At 42.6% G+C, this 22,264-nt stretch overlaps 1 protein-coding gene and 1 long non-coding RNA gene across 2 annotated transcripts; one reads left to right on the top strand and one right to left on the bottom strand.

Moving 5' to 3' along the window:
- Positions 1-8,244: 8,244 nt before the first annotated feature.
- Positions 8,245-9,685, top strand: LOC115774211 (uncharacterized). Its single transcript, XR_004019176.1, has 3 exons — positions 8,245-8,322; positions 8,800-8,876; positions 9,070-9,685. It is a non-coding gene; the product is annotated as an uncharacterized LOC115774211 (long non-coding RNA).
- A 2,251-nt stretch (positions 9,686-11,936) lies between these two features.
- Positions 11,937-19,552, bottom strand: LOC115774184 (myosin-6). Its single transcript, XM_075074351.1, has 2 exons — positions 13,721-19,552; positions 11,937-12,924 (listed from the first exon to the last, which is right to left on the bottom strand). The coding sequence occupies exon 1, from the start codon at positions 19,550-19,552 to the stop codon at positions 13,748-13,750; it is 5,805 nt and encodes a 1,934-aa protein (XP_074930452.1). The 3' UTR covers positions 11,937-12,924; positions 13,721-13,747.
- Positions 19,553-22,264: the final 2,712 nt, after the last annotated feature.

The following is a 22,264-nucleotide window of genomic DNA, read 5'->3' as shown; positions in this document are numbered from 1 at the left end:
TTTATGCACGATTACTGTGTGGCTAACATTAGAACCTTATTATATTGGTTAAACAAGGAAACTCCTGTTCCAAGTTGGGTGGCCTTAGAAAGAGGCTCAATTGTATCTAGTTTTCTCTCTGCTTTACTCTTCTCTAAGTTACCTTTTAACCAACCAGTCTCAACATATACAGTGATCCCTCACCTATCATGGGGGTTACATTCCAGAGACTCCCCGGGGATATGTGAAAAGCTGCAAAGTAGAGGTGTTATATTTATTTTATTTTTTATATATATTTTAAGGCTTTATAAACCCTTCCCACACTCATATAAACCTTTCCCACTCTCTTACTACAACGTGAATGATGAAGATGATGAATTTTGTAGCTGTGCAGTACTGATGGCGATGAAGGTGGTGCAGTATCTTCGCCCTCGGCCGTAACTTCTATTTCCACTATTGGCGTAGGTGTAACTGATCTCTTCATCTGAGTGATGAACATAGTTATGTGTTACAGAAATATCTATATACCGCAAAATCCCGCAATATAGTGAAAACTCAGCAGAAAAGAATTAGTAATTTTTTTTTCATCCACGATACAGTGAAGCCACAATAATTGAACTGTGATATAATGAGGGACGACTGTACTTCTAATCCAGTGGTAATTTACACAGTAAAAATCTGGAATCATTGTAGGAGATCTTTCAAAAGCACAGTTATTATTGGCTGCCCCAGTGTCAAATAATCACATGTTTATTCCTTCATTAACTGATACAGCTTTTAGTACCTGGGCTCTAAAAGGAATACATTTATTATATGATCTATATGTAGAAAATAAGTTTGCTTCATTTGAACAGTTGGTACAGAAATTTGACATTATTAAATCACAGTTTTTCAGATATTTGCAATTGAGACATTTTGTAATGTCCAACTCTGAGTGTTTTCTCTCTGCGCCCTTCTACCTCTGTTGTTGATACAATTCTGGAGTGTAGGTCCAACACGAAACGATCCATGAGTAGAGTTTATACACTGCTTAATTCATACCATGATACCATTTTGGATTCTCTGAAATACAGGTGGGAGACGGACTTGGAGGAATCCATATGAGATTCAGACTGGCAAAAGGTTATTCAGAATGTTTATTCTTCCTCAGTTTGTCTAAGGCAATAGTTCATTTCAAGGTGGTACACCGTCTACATTGGTCCAAAGATAAAATTTACAAGTTTAAAAAGGACTTGGATCTGACATGTGATCGCTGTAAACAAACTCAAGTCACACTTTTACATATATTCTGGACCTGTCCAAAACTACATGGGTATTGGCAATCTATGTTTAATACTTTATCAGAAGTATCTGGACAAATTATTCACCCGTCACCACTCGTCGCTCACTTCGGGGTGGCCCCAGCAGATGTTTTTCTCAGCAAACATCAGAGGAATATGATAGCCTTCTGCTCTCTTCTGGCCAGGAGACTGATTCTGTGTCAATGGAAAAATCCACTTCCTCTGGTATATGGACACTGGATATGAGAGGTTATGTGTTACATTCATGTGGAGAAGATTAGATACATGGTCAAGGGATCTTTTAAAAAACTCCACACAAAAAGGTCAAATGGTGGCTTCAAACCCAGGGACTTGTAGCTGTGAGGCAGCTGTGCTAACCACCACACCACCATGCTGCCCTGATATCATTTATTATTTATAATAAATAAATAAAAAGCTCATTTTAAATTTAATGTCAGCGAGATATCTCCAGCTTTAGGAGCAACATCTGCAACCATCCAGAAACATGTGTTAGAGGGAAGCTCTTCTTCAAGCAGACAGTAAACAAACCTCACTGAGCTGCAGGGCTCCGTGACTGACCTGAACACAGCCCAGACCTTCATTGAAACATGTGGAGCTTCATGGAACCAGAAACACCACAAAGGAGCAGCTGGAGTCCCACATCCACAGAAACATCAGCAGCTGGTCTCAGTTCAAACACTGACAGGTTCAAATAAGGGGAAATACATCTGGGGAGAAAAACGTCATCAATTTGAAATATTTTCTCTAGTTTATTTCCTGTGAATGCACTTTAAATGATTACTAATAACCTGGATAAACTGATCTGTAATTAAGCATCCACACTCTGATGCTCTGACGCTGAGGGTGGGGCCTGAGGACAAGCTGTGATATTTTGGTAAATGCAGATGTTTCCTGCAAACAGGAAGCAGTAAACAGGATTTTCAGGTCATTAACTGAGGCATGAAAACATGTGGCCTCTCCTCCTTCCTGTCAGACAGGAAGTGTTTCTCCACATCAGATTCCAGGAGCTCGGGGGAGATCTGACTGCATCTCTCTGCTCTCTCCTTTGAATCCTCGGCTTCATGAATCACAGACCCAAACAAAGATGGCTGCCACACAGATGGGATTTTCCAGAGTAAAGGGATGATCAGATTTCAAACATCAAACAGGAAAATTATATATGAACAGCTGATCTTTAGCACCTCTCGAGGACCCTGTTGTATATAATATACAACTCCAAAAAAGTTTGAATGAAGTCAAAAATAACAGAATGCAATGATTTCAAGTCCCAAACCCAGATTTTATTACAACATAGAAAATATATCAAATGTTTAAGATTTTAAGCAAAATATTAGCTCCCTTTGAATTTGATGGCAGCAAAGTTGGGACAGGAAAGGCTCCGGGGTCTCTGTCTCTGTTTAGCTCTCAGTTTCTGGGCCTTCTGCAGTTTGGGGTTCGTGTCCATTCTGACAGATTTCCTGATTGGTCTCTTTGTGTTTACATTCTCAGGCTTTGGTGGCAGTTTTCTGAAACTAGCTCTGAGTTCTAGTTTGTATTTAATCCCTGTGTTCCCATGTGTGTTTTGTGCTTTTCCTCTCTGTGTGCATGCCTCCTTGTGTGTCTGTGTTTCTGTTTCCTAGTTTACTCATTTCCTCTTTTATTCCCCTTTTATTCCTTTGTGTTGTACATTGTTTTCAGTTTGCTGCCCCTTCGCTCGTTAATTCTGTTCACCTGTTCTCCCCAGCTGTCTCTTTCTTAGTTTCCTTGTAGCTGACGTCTAACCAGCAATAAAAGCTGTACATTTCTGAGTTCACACTTTACCTGTTGAGTCCTGCATTTGTTCATCCAGCCAGCCACTAATTGAAGAAAATAAGAACAACCCCAGGTTTGATTTCAGCACCGTAGCCAGGCTGACAAAGAGTCAGAGCTCTGTAGAGCCGAGTATTCCTTTCACTTTAACTAGCAGTGACTTCATGGATTTCTTTACAAATAACATTTTAGACATTAGAGCACTGTTAATTTTGACAGAAAATTTTGATTTAGTTTTAGTATTAATTTAGTATCTGAATAGTTTTAGTTTTAGTCGACAAAATTATGGTAAGAATATAGTCGACTAAATCTACAGTCAATTTATTCGACTAAAATATAAAGGGTGTAAAATGTAAATGCTTTTTCTTCAGTTCCCTTGAATTAGTCATTATGCACACTTACACAAAATTAAACATTTATTAAAAGTTATTCAATATTATTAATAATATTAACGTTAGCGTTTTACCTGCTTCCCACACACCTGATCATTAACACCACCTTACTGAGATAATACGAGTGTTTTACAGCAGGACGCTCTGAAAGGTACAGGGCAGTGTTCAGGACTAAGATTATAAAGGCTAATCCACCGCGGTGTGGAGATTTTCTCTAAACACAAACTGGGAAAAACACTTTACCCTGCATGACATTAAAATGCTGACCTTTGCATGGAGATCTGGGTGACTGGTTTGCAGATGTTTAAGATTTGTGGTGTTTTTACCCGAGATAGTCGCCCCACATGGTTTACACATCGTTTTTCTTTGTCACTGCATCAAAGGACAAATGTGTCCATACATCGGCTCTTCTCTTTCTCCCTGCTGACATTGTTTACATCACTTAGTTCTAGTGGAAGGAACGACCAATCACAGGCTAGTTTGGTCTTCCCGGGTTTAGAGCAAATTTGTGCAACTGTGCATTTGATTGGATGTTTTCCTGATTTGTCCCGCCCTGTTACAAAATTAAATCAGTTCTGATTGGATTTCGTCCCCGCCAATCATTTTTGTCTCGTTTTCATTCGTTGATGAAAGTGTCAATTTCTTTATCGTTTTTATCACTTTAGGTAATTTTTATTTAGTTGTCGTCTCGTTATCGTCATGAAAAAAAGGGTCGTTGATGAAAACTATGATGAAAATATTTCGTCAATGAAATTAACACTGCATTAGAGAAAAAAAATGATTCATAACCATCTCAAAGATTTATCTTCATGTTCGGCTGCTTTCAGCACTGCTGGTATTTGTTTAGACTCTTTGGCTCCAGTTGATCTTTCAGAGTTAACTTCAATAGTAAACAAAGAAGGAGATGAGAAAACAAGTAGAACTTTTGAGGAAATGTAGTTAAAGTATGTTGAACAAGTGGCATTTCCTTGGGCAATTGCCCAGGTGCCCAACTGGACTGGCAAAAACAAGCAAAAAAGTCATCTATTTCACCCGGAACCCTTTTCTGAGTTCCTTAATTCCAATTTTATGCTTTCTACAGAGGTAATCTTCCCCAAACACACACACCTGTCCTGAAATAATAGGAATATGGCATTAAGTGGTCTCTGAGAGAGATCCTGGCATCATGGGAGGACTTTCAAATGTGAATTCTTTTATTGTCGCCTGTAAAAATATTGGTTTTTAAGGGTTAATAACTTGAGAAAGAGAGAAGATACAAGATTCTGAAAGTCTTGGTCAAAATTACCCCAGACACCAATTTTCAGGCTAAGCATATTATTCATGTGTTAAATATTGCCTGTTGAAATATTAAGAAATTGAAACCCATGATTCACAAGGTCAAATATTGGGCACGGCACCCAATGTTTGGAGGGCCATATCTCAGAAAACCTTTGGAGCTGAGGCCTATAATTTTGCATGTGTTCATTATATACATAGCGGTACACTCTAAAAGGTAATACCTATTCTTACTTAAATTACGTTTGTGTGCTTTACTTAAGTCTCACTATACTGTTGAGTTAACTCAAGCAATGTGAGTAATGTACATGTTTAGCCTGAGAAAGGTACAAGACTAAGTTCTAGTGTGTAAACTGGACTTGAATATTTTTGTTACTGGAGTGAATGCTGGGGTGAGTTCAGCAGTGCACATGCGCAGTACAGAAGTGCGGGAAGCTTCCAGAAACCCTGTGGACTTACACACTGGAAGAAGCTGATCTTCTCTAAAGGTGAGCTTTTCATCTTCATTATATTTTTATGTGTCATGACTTTATTATTCAATGTATTGTTACAGGCTAGTTTTGCATGATGATGCATAAACGTATTTGCAGACTAATGCTAATGTTAATGTTAGCATGGGCTTATGGGGCCAATATTAGCTAAAACTGCCATGTACTGTATTTTACTTGAGAGCCTTTAATGTTTTGTCCATGATAAGAGCTCTTAACATTGATTACCTGTATTTCAAATGCAGCACGTTAGCATGTTTGTAAGCGTAAACCAGGCCTGCTAACATTCGTGTAGCCTTAATTTCACTCGGTCATGCGGAGGGTAATGTGACGTTCAGGAACAAGCCTCGAGTGGAAAAACTGCTGAACGGTTCAAATACTGGCACCAGAACCCCGCCGGTGGAAAAGCGGCCAGTGAGAGCTGTTCTCTGTTTTTTTTACGACTTTGCTTGCTTATAATGCTCTGGACATGGAAGCGTGGAAGAAAAAAATACAATGCATTCCACTAAATAAGTGCTCTCAACGAGCTGAACAATTATTTTGTATCACTTATTGTGAAGAATGTGATTCATTTTCTTCAGAAGATGCTTTTGCTTACTTTTATTGTTTTTCCCTTCTTGTAGACTAATGATGTTGTTGCCATGAGGACTGCTGTCCTGCGATGTCTCTCGGTTTTCCTCGGGGGTGATGAAAGAGACTGCTACAATGTCTCTTTTGTACGTATTGCAATTTGGTTTGTTAGAGGTTCTGCACTTGGAAATCAAGATTTTCACCCCATTCTTTTTTTTTATTTTTTCTTAATATCCACAGGATTCAGATGCCGTGGCAGACTTCACCCAGGTTCCTGTGGGATTATTGCCTGTTATTCCTGAAGTCAGTCAGCAACCAGGTCCGAATGCTCTTCACCTTGAACCATCCAGCATGTTATCATTCTGGAAGGTACAATTGTCATGGTTGACACTGAACGCCACCATCAAGCTGTTTGTCTCATATTTGGGCTGATCTATGCCCTTCATATTTGGGCTGATCTATGCCCTTCATATTTGGGCTGATCTATGCCCTTCATATTTGGGCTGATCTATGCCCTTCAAATTTGGGCTGATCTATGCCCTTCATATTTGGGCTGATCTATGCCCTTCATATTTGGGCTGATCTATGCCCTTCATATTTGGACTGATCTATGCCCTTCATATTTGGACTGATCTATGCCCTTCATATTTGGGCTGATCTATGCCCTTCATATTTGGACTGATCTATGCCCTTCATATTTGGGCTGATCTATGCCCTTCATATTGGGACTGATCTATGCCCTTCATATTTGGGCTGATCTATGCCCTTCATATTTGGACTGATCTATGCCCTTCATATTGGGACTGATCTATGCCCTTCATATTTGGGCTGATCTATGCCCTTCATATTTGGACTGATCTATGCCCTTCATATTGGGACTGATCTATGCCCTTCATATTTGGGCTGATCTATGCCCTTCATATTTGGACTGATCTATGCCCTTCATATTGGGACTGATCTATGCCCTTCATATTTGGGCTGATCTATGCCCTTCATATTTGGACTGATCTATGCCCTTCATATTTGGGCTGATCTATGCCCTCCATCCTGACAGTCCTAAAAAGCACCTTTGACTTCATTCAGAGACTGATGCTCAGTCTGGTTTCTTTTTTATGCCATTACTTGTATTTCTATGTTTTTTTCATATTGTGTATTCATTTAATATATTTTTTTTAACTATCACATTTTAATTAGATTTTTTTTTTCGCACTGTATTATCAAATAAGTTGGTAAAGTTCTTATTTTGTATTTGTTGGATGCAATGTTTGGCACAGGAATTACTTCATCAAGCTATTTATTTATTTCTGTTTATTGCCAAGTATGTCAGAATCTGTCCTCCATATATAACTACTTAAATCACTTTTTTTCAGGTAAATGTTACAGTGCTAGAGTGCCTACTTGTTACAGTTCAAAATAAACTGTTTCAGTTGTTGCTCATTCAGCCTGTAAGCTGACTTAAGCATCTTTCTGGTATTACTGTTATTGAGCCCTGTGGAAGGTAAAAACGTATTTGTATTTGTTCATGTGTGGCCACATTGGCCTTTTGTTAAGAAGCTAAGGATAGTATTTTGTTAAAAATAAAACATTGAACCTTGTGAACTTATCATGTTTTGTTGTAGTTACTTCATTCATTTAAGGCAATCGGTTTCCTAGAGTCTGCTAAGTAAACTGTACTGTTCATGTAAGTTGGACTAACTTGATGTAGCTAAGTTTAGAACAGGTCAATTTACTTGCTATTTCTGAGTTGAACAACTTCACTAAACTAAGTTAATTTAACTTAACACGATTAAGTTGACACAACAAGGTCTTAAGTACACTGAACAAGTATATGTTAAGTAAACAAACATAAGACTTAATAGTTATACTTACTTACATTTTTCAGGGCAATCGGTTTCCAAGATTTTCTTAAGGTCAACTTGTCAAATTTTACAGTGTACTTTCAAAATAATTTTCACTCAAATCGGAGATGGTGACCTGGGGACCCATTGGTTGAGTTCATATAGAATGACCCAAAGACATAAAGGCCTGGATGACTTCTAATTTTCTGCTTCTAAATTCAGATTAAACTGATGTTCTTGTGCTCAGCCCCACAAATCTGGCTTACTTGTGGTTCCTCGGATACTTAAGAGTAGAATGGGAGGCAGAGCCTTCAGCTTTCAGGCGCCTCTTCTGTGGAACCAGCTCCCAGCTTGGATTCAGGAGACAGACACCCTCTCTATTTTTAAGATTAGGCTTAAAACTTTCCTTTTTGATCAAGGGTATAGTTAGGGCTGGATCAGGTGACCCTGAACCCTCCCTTAGTTATGCTGCTATAGGCTGCTGAGGGGGTTCCCATAATACACTGATTGTTTCTTTTCATTCACCTCTTTCACTCTGTTTATACCCCACTCTGCATTTAATCATTAGTTATTATTAATCTGTGTCTCTCTCCCCTCACAGCAGATGACTGCCCCTCCCTGAGCCTGGTTCTGCTGGAGGGAGTTTTTCCTTCCCACTGTCACCAAGTGCTTCTACTGTTGGGTTCTCTCTGTAAGTACTGTAGTGCCAGGTAGAGGATAGATGGTAAATGGTAAATGGACTAGTTCTTATATAGCGCTTTTCTACTCAGATATGAGCACTCAAAGCGCTTATACAGCACGTTCACATTTACCCCATGCACACGCATTCATACAAGCACTTCCATGATTAATTAATTAAGCTAAGTGCTTTAATCGTCTAACATTCACTCACATTCATATTCCGACGGAACGGTCGGAGAGCAACTTGGGGTTAAGTATCTTGCCCAAGGATACTTTGGCACGCAGGAATTGAACCACTGACCTTCCAATCAGTAGGTGACCTGCTCTACCTACTGAGCTACAGCCACCACTAGATAAAACAGGTTGTTGAGTTTTACAATTAGGGAGCATACAGTTCTTCTATTTAATGCTGTAATGACATGGGAAAACAGAAACATATATTGCCTCAAAATAAGAACACCACTGTTTCCCATCTTATTACCTTCAGTGCTTCAAACTGCTCTGTGGAACAGGGACTGATGGACGTCTCTGAGTTGGACTGAAGTAAAAGTTTTCCAGAGTTTGGTATGCATTTAACAAACACATTTAACTTTTTTCTCAAATTAAGCATAAAAAATTCATTTATGGTTATGTGTGTAAATGCACCGTGCACAGTCAGCTGGGTGCAACAAAGTCAGAAATCAAAAGAGCTTCAAACTGTTTATTTGATGAGCTGCACACAGATCTGCACTGCTTTCCCACTTTGTGTCTCCATCAGCTTCTTTATTCGAGAGCCTGACGGAGACAGAAGAACTCATTTAACCCCTGACCTACGAGCCATCATCAGTGACACAAACTTCACCAATCAGAACAGGATTTTTTTAAAATTTGGCAGTCAGGATAAAGATTTCCCTCTGACAAATCAGAGTCAAAAACTCTTCACCTTTTCCCACAAATACAGGCTCAGTTTTCAGGACTGAGATGCAGAAGAAGCTTCATCTTAAAGAACAGCAGTTTGATAAGATTAGATTTCACAGATTCAGCTCCTCCCTAACAGCTCATTGAACCTGGAGTTTATCTAACCTGGAGGGGATTGTTTAAGATGAGATTAGGGAGAAAAAGGGGAAGAATCCCAGATGGATTATTCTGAGAATGGCGAGGAGTAGGAAACAACTAAAAAGTGGATAAACGCTCCAACACTGAGGGATTAAAGGGCTTTACCTGGATTTAAAGTGTGCATTAAAGTCTATGTGTCCTTATTAAAGCTGTTTCTGGAGAAGAGTGTTGTGATGCATTCAGCTCAGTGAAAGTGTGCCTGATGGATGTCCTCCTGTGAGCTTCTTTGTGTTCAGCAGTTCATATTTCTCATTCATAATGCATTCATCCAAAACAGCTACAGCTCAGGCTCCTCAGCTGTAGAGTTTGTAGCCTGAACTCTGACCCCTGCAGACAGAAAGCAGGAAATGAGCAACATGAACCCAACACCTCCTCAGGAGCACCTGCCTCAGGTGTGATCACATGACACAAAAGGAGAGAACAGCGGGGTCCACAGAAAATTATTTATTGTAGAAATGCTGTCAGAAATCAAATAAACACAGCCTCGTTTTTTCTAAACTCTGACGATCAATAAAAAAACTAATCATCAATAAGCACAGCCAATATCAGGTGATAGGAGATCAATAAGTGACTGATGGAAGACTGCGTCCACAGAAGGTTTTATTTTGAAAGGGTTGACTAGTAGCCAGTAAAGTCCTCGGACCCGGACCCGGCAGAGTCCGCCTCCGGCCAGCCGGCAGGGAGCGTCGGGTCCCGGCCTCGGGCGGCGCGGTGGGTCGGCAGGTTGGACGGATCCTCCGCGGTGACAGAGGGCGGGTCGCCGGTACTCACAGCCTGCCCGGCCTGAGGGGTGCTCAGAGTGGTGCTCAGAGTGGTGATGGACAAGTGACCGTCAGCAGATAATCCGTTATCAGTGACGTCATTGTCCTTGTCGACGTCACACTCTGAGGGGTTTCTCCTGCTCCCCTCGGCACAGGTGCCGGTCCGGTTGCAGCTCGGTCCGGGTCCAGCTGCGGGCTTCCAGATGAGGCTGTAGTAAACAGCCAGGACGATGGCGGCCATGGACACGCTCAGCACGTAGGCCACCACTGTGGCCAGTCTCACCCACTTCCTGTTGGCGTTGGCCGCCAGCTGCGCCTTCTTCTCCCCGGTGTAGGTGACCGGTCTGCCCCGTTCCGCGTGGCCGAGCCTCCAGGTCCAGCTGCGGGGGTCCCGCATGGCGGCGGCCGGAGGAGGAGGAGGAGGAGGTGTGTGTGGTCAGTCAGAGGCGCACGGATCCGTTAGCCTCCGGGGCCCTCCATCATCCACATCTGGACACACAGCTGGAATCCAGAGGTTTATATCCACACTGCCAAGCTGAACCGAGGCAGCCGGGACCGGAAATAACACACACGCCTTCAAAATAAAAGCACGATGTTTGAAATTAAAGTTTGCGTGATTTTTGTTTCTGTGACGGATTGTTTGATGTTTTACTAAAACTAGAAAAGGAGAAAAACACATTTTACTGAAAGAGAAAAAATAAGGCAGACAGCTACAGCAGTGGCTCTCAAATCCAGGCCTCGTGGTCCGGTGTCCTGCAGGTTTTAGATGTGTCCCTGATCCAACACACCTGATTCAAATGGCTGAATTACCTCCTCAGTATGCAGTCAAGGTCTCCAGAGTTCTGCTAATGACTCCTATATTTGACTCAGGTGTGTTGAAGCAGAGACACATCTAAAACCTGCAGGACACCGGACCACGAGGCCTGGATTTGAGAACCACTGAGCTACAGACTGGACAATCATACTGCACATGCTCAGTTTGACCCTGAGAGCAGGTAGATGAGACTTGTACTGCTGCAGGTGTGGAGCCAAATCTCAGACAGATGAGCTCAGTGTGAATAATGCAGCCGAACACACACCATTGTTTTAGCACAGCCGTACTTCCCAGTGGGCACCGCTGATCCTCACTGCATAATGAAGACAGCAGTCGCACACGTTAAAGACCCAGGAAGGCCAAAGTGCTTCTGTGTTAAAATGAGCTCCTATATCTGTTGTGTTACTCTCTAAAAATGGAGAAAACTGAATGATGTAACCTCAGAGTTTGTGTTTAATCTCAGTGCAGCTGCCTTCATTATTACTGCCTCACAGAGGCTGAAGAACATCTGTAACATCTGCACACTGACTGCAACAAGCCTGCTGATCTCTGAGCAACAGCAAAGGTCAGTACTCAGTACTGCATTAAACCAGAAATAATACAGTATTACTGAGAACATGCATATTTTCAAAAAACTCACTGAAACAAAAACTAAAGTGAAAAACAAAAAAATGACAAAATAACAGAAAACAGCTGTAATAAAATAAATCTATAAAAACTGATGCTGACGCTGCGTGATTGATGAGTGATTCAAACAGGAAGTCACACACACATACACACACATTTAAAAGTTCAGTTTTGTTGATATGAGAAGGTTTCAGTGAAACCTGATTCTTACAGGATGCACTGAAACATCACAGAGCTGCTGAACATCAGATCAAATGAAACATGTTGAGTTAAAGAGACGTTTTTATTTCTCACAGAAAGACAGCATTTCATTAAAGAAAGCCCAGAAGCTCCACACCCTTTACTGACGGCCTTAAAGGGGCAGCTCACCCAAAGTCCTCTGTGGTGCTGTTCATCCATTCAGAGAGATCTGAGCATGATGTCTCTGCAGAATTCACGTCAGTGGATCGTTACTCAAGAAAAGCTCTGCAAAACTTGCTGTGAGGCTTTCATGGAGGCACTTTTCTTTCTACTGTCTGCATCCGCTGACCAAACTGCACCAGTGTGGAGACATGAGAGGAGAAACATTAACAGCCAAGCTGTTATCTGAGAGAGCTCCACAGTGGACAGAAAACAGTTCCCACATGCACATGCTCACTACAAGGCGCAGGGATGTTTTTAGTAACTGATTCAGGAAAGATTTTTGGAGCTCTGCAGTGACACTCACTGCAGAGCTCCATTGTACTAAAGAGAAGGCAGACCACTCTCACCAAGACTCCAGCTACAGGCCAGAGGTCAAAGTGTAACGAATGTTAAAGTAAAAAAGATCAGATCGGTAGATTTGATCTTTTTTGCACATCTGTAAAAGCAGATTTTCCTCTTGGAGTTGAGATGGAGCTCATTCAGAATAATTTTAGATATCTGAATTCTGGATCAATAACCTGATCCATGGATGGGTTTGTAAAAACAGAAATGTCATCGCACACTGATGGGTCTTAAATCAACAATAAAACACATTTATTAAGTTTCCAGATGTTTCTGTGTAAAAATCTGAACTCGTAAAGGAAAGAAAAGCTGTGAAAAAGTCACATTTTCGCCTCTGAAGTTCAGAAGAAATAAAAACATAAGGAAGTTCAACAGTTCTCAGCCGCAGAGCCACAAATTTAAAGCAAAATAAATAAATGGTGCTTGAGTGAGCATAAACATATCAAACATCACGTGAGTGACAAGCTTCAGATAACTGATGATCAGCAGAATAATTAACAGCTGCTGTTCGTTGATCAAAACGGTGATAAAAGAATCTTCGGTGTTGGTTCCACATCGACCGCAGGAACATCTGTCGGTGGAAACAGAGTCAAACATTAAGGACAGCAATAAAACATCTCTGTGCTGCTAACGTTCCACCGAAGAGATGGAAATGCTTTCAGTCACATCAAACACAATATTAAACCGTGTGTTTTAATGCGGTACATACATTTGTTTAAGATCACATGGTTTTAACTTAAAATAGAAAACTTCATGAAAAGACAGAAATAAACCCAGCAAGTATGATTTCTAACCCGTTACTGTGTATAAAAACATGCTGACTGTTGAAGCTGTGGATGAAAAAATCAAACATTACTGAACGTTACTGTAAAGCTTTACAATAACATGGAAACAAATGGTATACCTGTTAGGGTAATAGATGATTACTGGTAATAGCTGATTGGCTAATAAATGGATCATTGTTGCAAATGAAAACTGGTGTTCATAAAAATTTGTAAATGTTTGATTAAAACTGCATGAATCATTTCTAAATGTTATTTGGACATTACTGTGATTAATAATAATTGAGCACTAAATAAATTATATAAATGTTAATGTGTCCCAATCAGAATGTAATGTAATAAATATAATAAAAGATTTAATGCACAAAGTGACAGAGTGAATATTGAACATCATAATTATAATGTTATTGTGTGTTTACAATAAATTAACTTTTAATCTGAAAGTTTAATTAGCCTTCAATTTATGAGAACATAGTTTGTTTTTGAATACTTTGATTTATTTATTTTGGTGGGTCCATAAAGCTTCATAGACTTTTCTCACTGTGTTTACAAAGATTTGACTATGATGTCATCGACTCTTCTCACCTGTGATGTCGATTTCCTGTGATGTCATCACTCATCCAGGCCCTTTTTGGATGACCCGTCCCTGGTCTTTGCCCTCAGCTTGTTCACCTGCGACTCTGCGATGTCGGCTCGTTCCTCCGCCTCTTCCAGCTCATGCTGCAGCTTGCGAAGTTTTGCCATGTTGGCATTGGCCGCCTCCTCTGCCTCCTCAGCTGCACGCTTGTAGGACTTGACCTTCAACTGCAGCTTGTCTACCAGGTCCTGGAGGCGGGAAATGTTCTTGCGGTCTTCCTCGGTCTGGTAGGTGAGCTCTTTGATTCGGCGTTCGTACTTGCGAATCCCCTTTATGGACTCAGCTCCCTTCTTCTGCTCTGCCTCCAGCTCATTCTCCAGTTCTTTGATACGAGCCTCCAGTTTCTGGAGCTGCTTCTTGCCGCCCTTCATGGCAATCTGTTCGGCCTCATCCAGACGGTGCTGCAGGTCTTTGATAGTCTGCTCCATGTTCTTCTTCATGCGCTCCAGATGGGCACTGGTGTCCTGTTCCTTCTTCAGTTCCTCAGCCATCATGGCTGCATCCATGATGGCCTTCTTTGCCTTCTCCTCAGCATTGCGGTTCTCCTGTATTGCCTCCTCCATCTCACTCTGCAGGTGAAGGAGGTCTGCTTCATGCTTCTTCTTCTGGTTGATTAGGCTGGTGTTTTGGGCGTGCAGGAGTTGCATTCGTTCTGTTGCCTCGGTCAGCTCCTGTTCAGCCAGTTTTCGACTTCTCTCTGTCTGCTCGAGCGCGGCTCTCACTTCCTCCAGTTCAGCCTGGATCAGGTTGTTTCGGCGTTCGAGCAGAGCAATGTTTTCTCTCAGGTCATCGTTGCCATGCTGAGTGTCATCCAGTTGCAGTTGAGTGTCCTTCAGAAATGCCTGGAGGGTCTTCACCTGTTTCTGGGCTTCAGCTGCCTGCCTGTTAGCTTGGCTCAGCTGAATCTCCATCTCATTGAGGTCGCCCTCCATTTTCTTCTTGACTCTCATGGCCTCATTTCGGCTCCGGGTTTCAGACTCCAGAGAGGACTGGAGTGATTCAAGCATACGCTGGTAGTTCCTCTTGGCTTGCTCCATTTCCTCGTCCTTCTCAGCTAGCTTGCGCTCCATGTCAGCTTTCACTTGGTTGAACTCAAGTTGAGCTCTGAGGATCTTGCTCTCTTCATGTTCGAGAGAACCTTCAGCTTCCTCCAGCGCTGACTGCAGCTCAACCTTTTCTTGTTCAAGCTGCTTCCGGATCTTCTCCAGTTCGTGGGCACTGCGGCCACCTTCTCCCAGCTGATCAGTGAGGTCAGAGACTTCCTCTTGGAGATTCTTATTCTCTCTCTTCATCGTCTCAAGTTGATCCAGAGATTCTTCGTAGGCGTTCCTCAGTTTGAAGAGCTCAGTGCTTAGAGATCGAGCCTCCTTCTGAGATGCCTCTAATTCACACTGCGATTCCTCAAACTTTTGCTTCCACTCTGCCAACACTTTGTCAAAGGTTCTTTGTTTTTTGTCCAGCGCTGCAGATGCTGCATTAGATCTTTCAAGGTCCAGCATGAGGTCTTCAATCTCATTTTGGAGGCGGTGTTTGGTTTTCTCAAGGGACGAACACTTTGCGTTCACAGCCTCGATGGCCTCCTCAGCTTCCTGCAGTCTCTGAACCAGCTTCTTCTTTGCTTCTTCCAGCTCCTCTGTTCTCTGGATGCCGTCCGTTTCATATTTGGTCCTCCATGCTGAGACCTCAGTGTTGGATTTGGACAGAGCTCTCTGCAGTTCAGCCTTGGCTTCCTGTTCCTCTTCAAACTGCTCTCGTAGCAGATCACAGTCGTGACGAGCAGACTGTACAGCATGGGCGAGAGCATTTTTTGCCTTTACTTCCTCTTCCAGCTGCCTGCGCAGATCTTCCACCTGCTGGTTATACGAGTTCTTCCCTCGGGTCAGCTGTGATATCAGACACTCCTTCTCCTCCAGCTGCCGTCCAAACTCACCATTTTCAGTAAGAAGCTTGGCCCTCTGGGTTGTCAGGTCATTGATAGTCCGCTGGGCCTCCTCATATTTACTCTTGTACTCATTCATGTTGTCTTCCATTGTTCGACACATCTTCTCAATGTTTGCCTTAGTCTTCACTACACTCTCCATGTTTGAGCACAAGTCATCTAGCTCTAGCTTCAGCTCACTCTTTTCCTTCTCTAGTTTTTGCTTCACACGCTGCAGGTTATCAATCTGCTCTCCCAGTTCGGCGACGCTGTCGGCATGTTTCTTCCTCAGCGAGGCGGTGGTGGCCTCGTGTTGGAGGGTTGATTCTTCCAGCTCCCTACGCAGCTTCTGAAACTCAGCTTCTCTCTTCTTATTTAGCTCCACCTGAGCTGATGTAGCTCCTCCAGCTTCCTCCAGACGTTCACTGATATCCTCAAGCTCTCGGGAAACATCGGCCCGCTGCTTCTCCACTTTGGCCCGGGCTGCTCGCTCAGCATCCAGCTCCTCCTCCAACTCCTCAATTCTGGCCTGGTTTTCCTTGAGCTTCTTCTGGAGCTGAACTGATGCAATCTGCTCATCTTCCAATTTTGAAGTTATTTGAGTGATCTCAAAGTCTTTTTTCTTGACTTTTTCCTCCAGCTGCTGCTTGTCATTCTCCAAGTCCATCAAGTTCTCCTGGATCAGTTTCAGGTCTCCCTCGAGCTTCCTCTTTGAGCGCTCCAGGTCCATCCTGACTTTCTTCTCTTGCTCCAGCGAGCCCTCCAGATCATCCACCTGTTGTTCCAGCTTAGCTTTAGCTTTAGTCAACGTGTTCGCTTTGTCTTCTTCACTCTGTAGGTCATCCAGAGTCTGCTGATGTGCCTCCTGCAGCGCCCTCTTCTCTTTGGTCAGCTTCATGATGTTTTCATCCTGTGAAGCCATCTCCTCCATCAGGTTTTTGACTTTATTCTCTGTAGCATGTTTCTCTTTTTCCACCTTGGCTAAAGTTAGCTCCAGGTCATCTATGTCTTTCTTCAGCTCAGAGCATTCATCTTCGAGCTTCCGTTTCTTCGCTGTCAGATCAGCGTTCAGCTCCTCTTCATCCTCCAGTCTTTCTGTCATCTCTTTTAGCTTGGCCTCCAGTTGAATCTTGCTCTTTATCAGCTGTTCACAGCGTTCCTCAGCATCTGTTAGGGTGTCCTGTTCAGACTGAATTTGCAGGGTCAGATCGTTCTTCTCTTGGAGAAGAGTGACTATTTTCTCCTCCAGTTCCTTTCGTCTTGCCTCTGACTTCTCCAGAGTTTCCTTTAGCTTGTTGAATTCATCCTTCATGTTGGCTATCTCTTTCTCAGACTCGGCACTCTTCAGCAGGGGTTTAATCTTGAAGAAGAGCTTCATCCAGGGCCAGTTTTTCACCCCAAGGAAAGACCGAAGGTTCCATTGGATGACCATCAGGGCATCTCTACGTTCCACAAGTTTAACAAACTCAATTCTCATGAGAAGCCCTCGGGCATTGGCCTGGATCCTGGTGATGATTCGAGAGAGTTGTTCATCTCGCATCTCCTCCAGTGTACCCAGCAGGCCGGCTTTGAAGAAGACTTTTGTGTGGCCAAATTTGTACTGAGTGTGGTCAATGTCCAGTGAGCCTAACAGTTTTTCAGCACTTTTCTTGCAGTCTATGAACTGACCCTCTGGGATGGCAGATGCATTCAAGATCCTATACCTCTGTTTGAAGTCTCCATAGAGCACCCTATTTGGGAAACCCTTTCTACAGATCCTGATGCCTTCCAGGACACCATTGCAGCGTAGCTGGTGCATCACGAGGCAGTTGTCCATGACGCCTGGAATTTTCCTCTCATTAGGAATCAGACAGCGGACAAAATGTGGATGAGTGGTTTTCAAGTTTGTCATCAACTTGTTGAGGTTTTCTCTGTGAAGAGCAGACACTGTCTGAAAGGATGAGCCTTTCTTCTTGGCTCCTTTTCCACTTCCCTTGTCTGCTCCATCAGCTCCTGTATAGTTTGAAAACAGAAGACTCAGAAGCTTCAGAGAGGACTTCTGGTAAAGACCAACCACTGTTTCATTCAGGGGGTCTTTGTTTTTAACCAGCCAGCCAGCGATGTTGTAGTCCACCGTCCCGGCATAGTGAACCAGGGCAAAATGAGCCTCTGCTTTACCTTTTGCTGCCCTCGGCTTCTCAAACATCTTGTTCTTGCCCAGATGATTGTCATAGAGCTTGGCCTTGAAGGTTTGGTCGCTGGCTTTGGGAAACATGCATTCTTCCTCCAGAATGGACAGGATCCCTAAAGGCTTCTCAATCAGATCAATACAGGCCTGCAGGTCCATCCCAAAGTCAATGAACTCCCATTCAATTCCTTCTTTTTTGTACTCTTCTTGCTCCAGAATGAACATGTGGTGGTTGAAAAACTGTTGCAGTTTCTCATTAGTATAGTTGATGCACAGCTGCTCGAAGGTGTTGAAATCAAAGATCTCAAATCCAGCGATGTCCAGCACGCCTATGAAATACTGACGGTGCTGTTTGGTGTCCAGTGATTGGTTGATTCTCGCCACCATCCAGTTAAACATCTTCTCATACACTGACTTTGCCAGAGCACCAATGGCATAGTAGACTTGGTCTACATTCTGCCCTTTGGTGACATATTCATTTCCTACCTTGACTCGGGGGTGGCAAAGGCCCTTGATGAGATCAGCAGAGTTCAGCCCCATTAGGTAAGCTGATTTATCAGCAGCCTCGGTTCCATCAGGTTCAGCCTGCTCTTCGCGCTGCTTCTGTTTGAACTTCATGTTGCCGTAGTGCATGATGGCACCAATTAGCTTGTAGACACTCATCTTCTCCTCTGGAGTGAAGCCAAGCACATCAAAGGCACCATCGGTGGCCATCAGCTCCTCTGAGTCATTGATGGAGGGGACTGTTACCTCTCCTTGGGAGATGTAGGAGTAGTCGTATGGGTTGTTGGTGATCAGCAGCATGTCCAACAGCTCTGGCTTTTGATTGGACAGGATCTGGTAAAAGATGTGATAGTTCCTTTCTGCTTTCAGCTGAAAGGTAACTCGTGACTTTTCCAGCAGATACGTCTCTATGTCAGCAGATGACAGCTTGCCGCTCATGCCGAAATGGATTCGGATAAATTTTCCAAAACGGGACGAGTTGTCATTTCTTAATGTTTTGGCGTTGCCGAAGGCCTCCAGTGCCGGGTTTGCCTGAATGATTTGATCTTCAAGAGTTCCCTTGCTGGTGTCTTTTTTGCTTCCACCCCCAACTGCAGCAATGCTGGCAAAGTACTGAATGACTCTCTTGGTGTTCACCGTCTTTCCTGCTCCGGATTCTCCGGTGATGAGGACAGACTGGTTCTCTCGGTCTGTCAGCATGTACTGATAGGCGTTATCAGAGATGGAGAAGATGTGAGGAGGGGCTTCGCTCCTCTTCTTTCCCCTGTAGGCAGCCACCACTTCGGCATCATAGACGGGAAGCCATTTGTAGGGGTTGACGGTGACACAAAAGAGTCCCGAGTAGGTATAAATCATCCAGGCTGCGTAACGCTCTTTGAGGTTAAACAGCACGGCGGGCTCATGGAGGAACGTAAACATTGCCATGTCTTCAATTTTATCGAATTTGGGTGGATTCTGGGGGTGAACATCAGATTCCTTCACAGTCACCGTTGTTCCATCCTCCTTTTTAACAGTTGCCATCCCACCATCTTTGCTCAGGATTTTTCCTTTTACGTATTCCTCTTTATTGTCTACTACAAAACATTCGGTCTTAATGTCAAAGGGTCTGGTCTGAGCCTCCAGACGCTCCTTCTCAGACTTCCTCAGGTAAGGAGCAGCCTTCCCAAATTCCGCCATCAGAGAGTCACCCATGGTTTAGGGTGGAGGACGTCAGCAGTCAGAGGAGAAGAGAGAAAGTTTTCCTGCTGAAGCTGATGGAGAACTGCAGCCTCCTCGCAGTAGGTGGAGATTTATAAAGACTCCCTGTGGACCAAATTAGGAGATCACAGCTGAACTAAATCTGTCTGATCATGTGACCGGACTGTGAGGGCAGATTCAGGACCTTTGGCTGTTAGAATCCATTTTAGGAAAAGTGGAGTTTCACTGCCTATCTGCCTGCTGATACAGAATCCTGACACATCTCCATTTAGACTGTCTCCCCTCTGCAGCTCATCCAGCATGTCCTCCACTCAATAACATCCACCTTCAGTTAAAACAGTCACTCGCATACACTGAAGAATCATCAATCATCTTTATGCTGAAAATAATTAATTGCTTCAGAATTTCCATTTAACAACAATTTATGAGAACATTTTTAAACAGTTACAGAAACTGTTGCCATCTGCAGACATTATTATAAGATCACCAGAGCAAATTTATTTTACTTCAATCTACTAAATATCTCTCAGTAATGTGGGCGTCAGAAACAGCTTTACTTTAATATTTAAGCATTTACTTCTGATATTAATTTATTTATCTTTTGGTCATTGAACTAACATTTTACCACATCTTACATTTATGATTCCCTTAAACTTTCTTTCAGCCTGTTATGATGAAAAAAAATAATGTAGAAAATTCCTGAAATAAAGAAACAGTGAAACATGAACTGAGATTTGATTTCTTTAGATTTAAAGCAAACAGAAAAAGTTCAGTCTAATTTTAGTTATATAGCACCACTTCACATCAAACAGTCGCCTTGAGGTGCTTTATACTGTAAAGACCCCACTGCAATACAGAGAAAACCCAGCAATCATGTGGAAGAGAGGTTAATAATAACTAAGAGTGGAGTATAAACAGAGTAAAAAGAGGTGAATGTAAAGAAACATGGGAACCCCCAGCAGCCTAGGCCTATAGCAGCATAACTCAGGTAGGGTTCAGGGTCACCTGAATGTGGTCACTGGTCACTCTCCACCTTTACCCCGAGCTCAGCTCACCGCTCATTTATTGCTCTTTTCTGCTTGCATCTCTCACCGTCTCTCATTGGTCCTATTAATCTCTCTGAGCTGCAATCATCTTCACTCCAGCTCTCTCCCTCCGCATCTTCTCTGACCATGTCCCCATCATCCTCACCCTTCATCCTCACCCTTCATCATCATTCTTCATCCTCACCTGCTCTCACTTTCTGCTTTCACACCTGAGTCCCTGTGCAGCACATCACTCTGTTACTAGTGTGTGTGTGTGTGTGTGTGTGTGTGTGTAATTCTCTGACTAAGCAGCTGATCCATGCAGCTGTTTGTTTGTTTGTTTGTTTGTACTGAGGGCCACTTTGATTTGATTTTCTGTTGTCTCCATGACGTCTTTCAGATGAACACTGTTTGTTCTTCTTGGTTTTTAGGGCATTGATTCAAATTATTTCATTAGTCTGGGGCTCTAACTGTGATATGTCATAATGAAATGTTGACACTGTGTTAATGATACACATATGATAACAGTTACTGTTACGATGCACTTGCATTTTTTTGTGCTTCACTTCTGGCACAGATGCTCCTTCCACATGAATGCATATAGATCATCATTATTGTGATTTTTTTTAAGACCACAATAACTGAAGTGAGAACCTGAAAATGTAAATGAAATAACTCGTTTGTATATTTCAAAGCATGTTTAAGAAAACTTGGTGATCTGTTCAATAAATAAAACAGGAGATGTTACAACATATGTATATAAAGGTCAGTTTCTACAAATAAGAACTTTCTTGTCCATTAAGTGAGAAATCTTTACATCCACCAGAATTCCCAGTTTGATTCCCGTCTGTATCTGAGGAGCTTTTACAGAGCAGTGTGATCAACTATCATCTGGAGCCTGAAAAGGTTTCAGTACTTTCTGACTTATAAAGTCATAAAAATGGATTTTTGAAATTCACTTTGACTCTCATGACTAAGAAAGCAGATGAGTTTAGACAGAAACACCTGAAACAAATAAGGAGACACAATTCCTGAAATGTGTGCAAATAATATTCTACAAATTACATAATTAGAATAATCTAAAGTCTCAGGGCTATTTTTATGACAAACTTTTCACCTGTCCAGTCCAATCAGATAAATATCAAATGAAAACACCTGTCAAACAGGTCGACTCTGAATGGCACCTCACTTCCTGTTCGTGAGCCGAGGTCACAGAGGTCATTTTCATCAGCTCGGCTGTTTCGAAGAAGAAGTCAGGCCTTCGTCAGAGCCTCAACTTTGGCCACAACTCGAGAACAAAAAATCTCAGGCAAGTTCAAATCTCTGTGACCTTGGCCTCAAGCTAAAGGTCAGAGGTCAAGTTTTCTGAAAATTTTGTGAACCTGATAACTCCAGAGCGATCTCTCCTATGATGGCCAAATTCACACCGTATACTGTTCAAGCCGGACCCATCAAAGTTCACACACTTCACTGACTTTACTATAACGGCACTTTGACCCCACCCCACCCTGACCCCCACCCCTGTTACAAATTCAAAACAGCCGTGCATTGGCGCCCGCTCAGCGGTGCTCGTTTTATCGAGACAGTTAGCATCAGTGAAGCTGCCATTAAAGTCTAACAGCACGAATAATTAAATGTGTACTCTGAACAGGACTTTGAGGAGGAGCAGTGGAGAGGCAGG

The sequence above is a fragment of the Archocentrus centrarchus genome, chromosome 24 (assembly GCF_007364275.1).
Source record: "Archocentrus centrarchus isolate MPI-CPG fArcCen1 chromosome 24, fArcCen1, whole genome shotgun sequence".
NCBI lineage: Eukaryota > Metazoa > Chordata > Actinopteri > Cichliformes > Cichlidae > Archocentrus > Archocentrus centrarchus.
The sequence above is the reverse complement of the archived record's forward strand: the minus strand, read 5'-3'. Positions and strand labels throughout refer to the sequence as shown.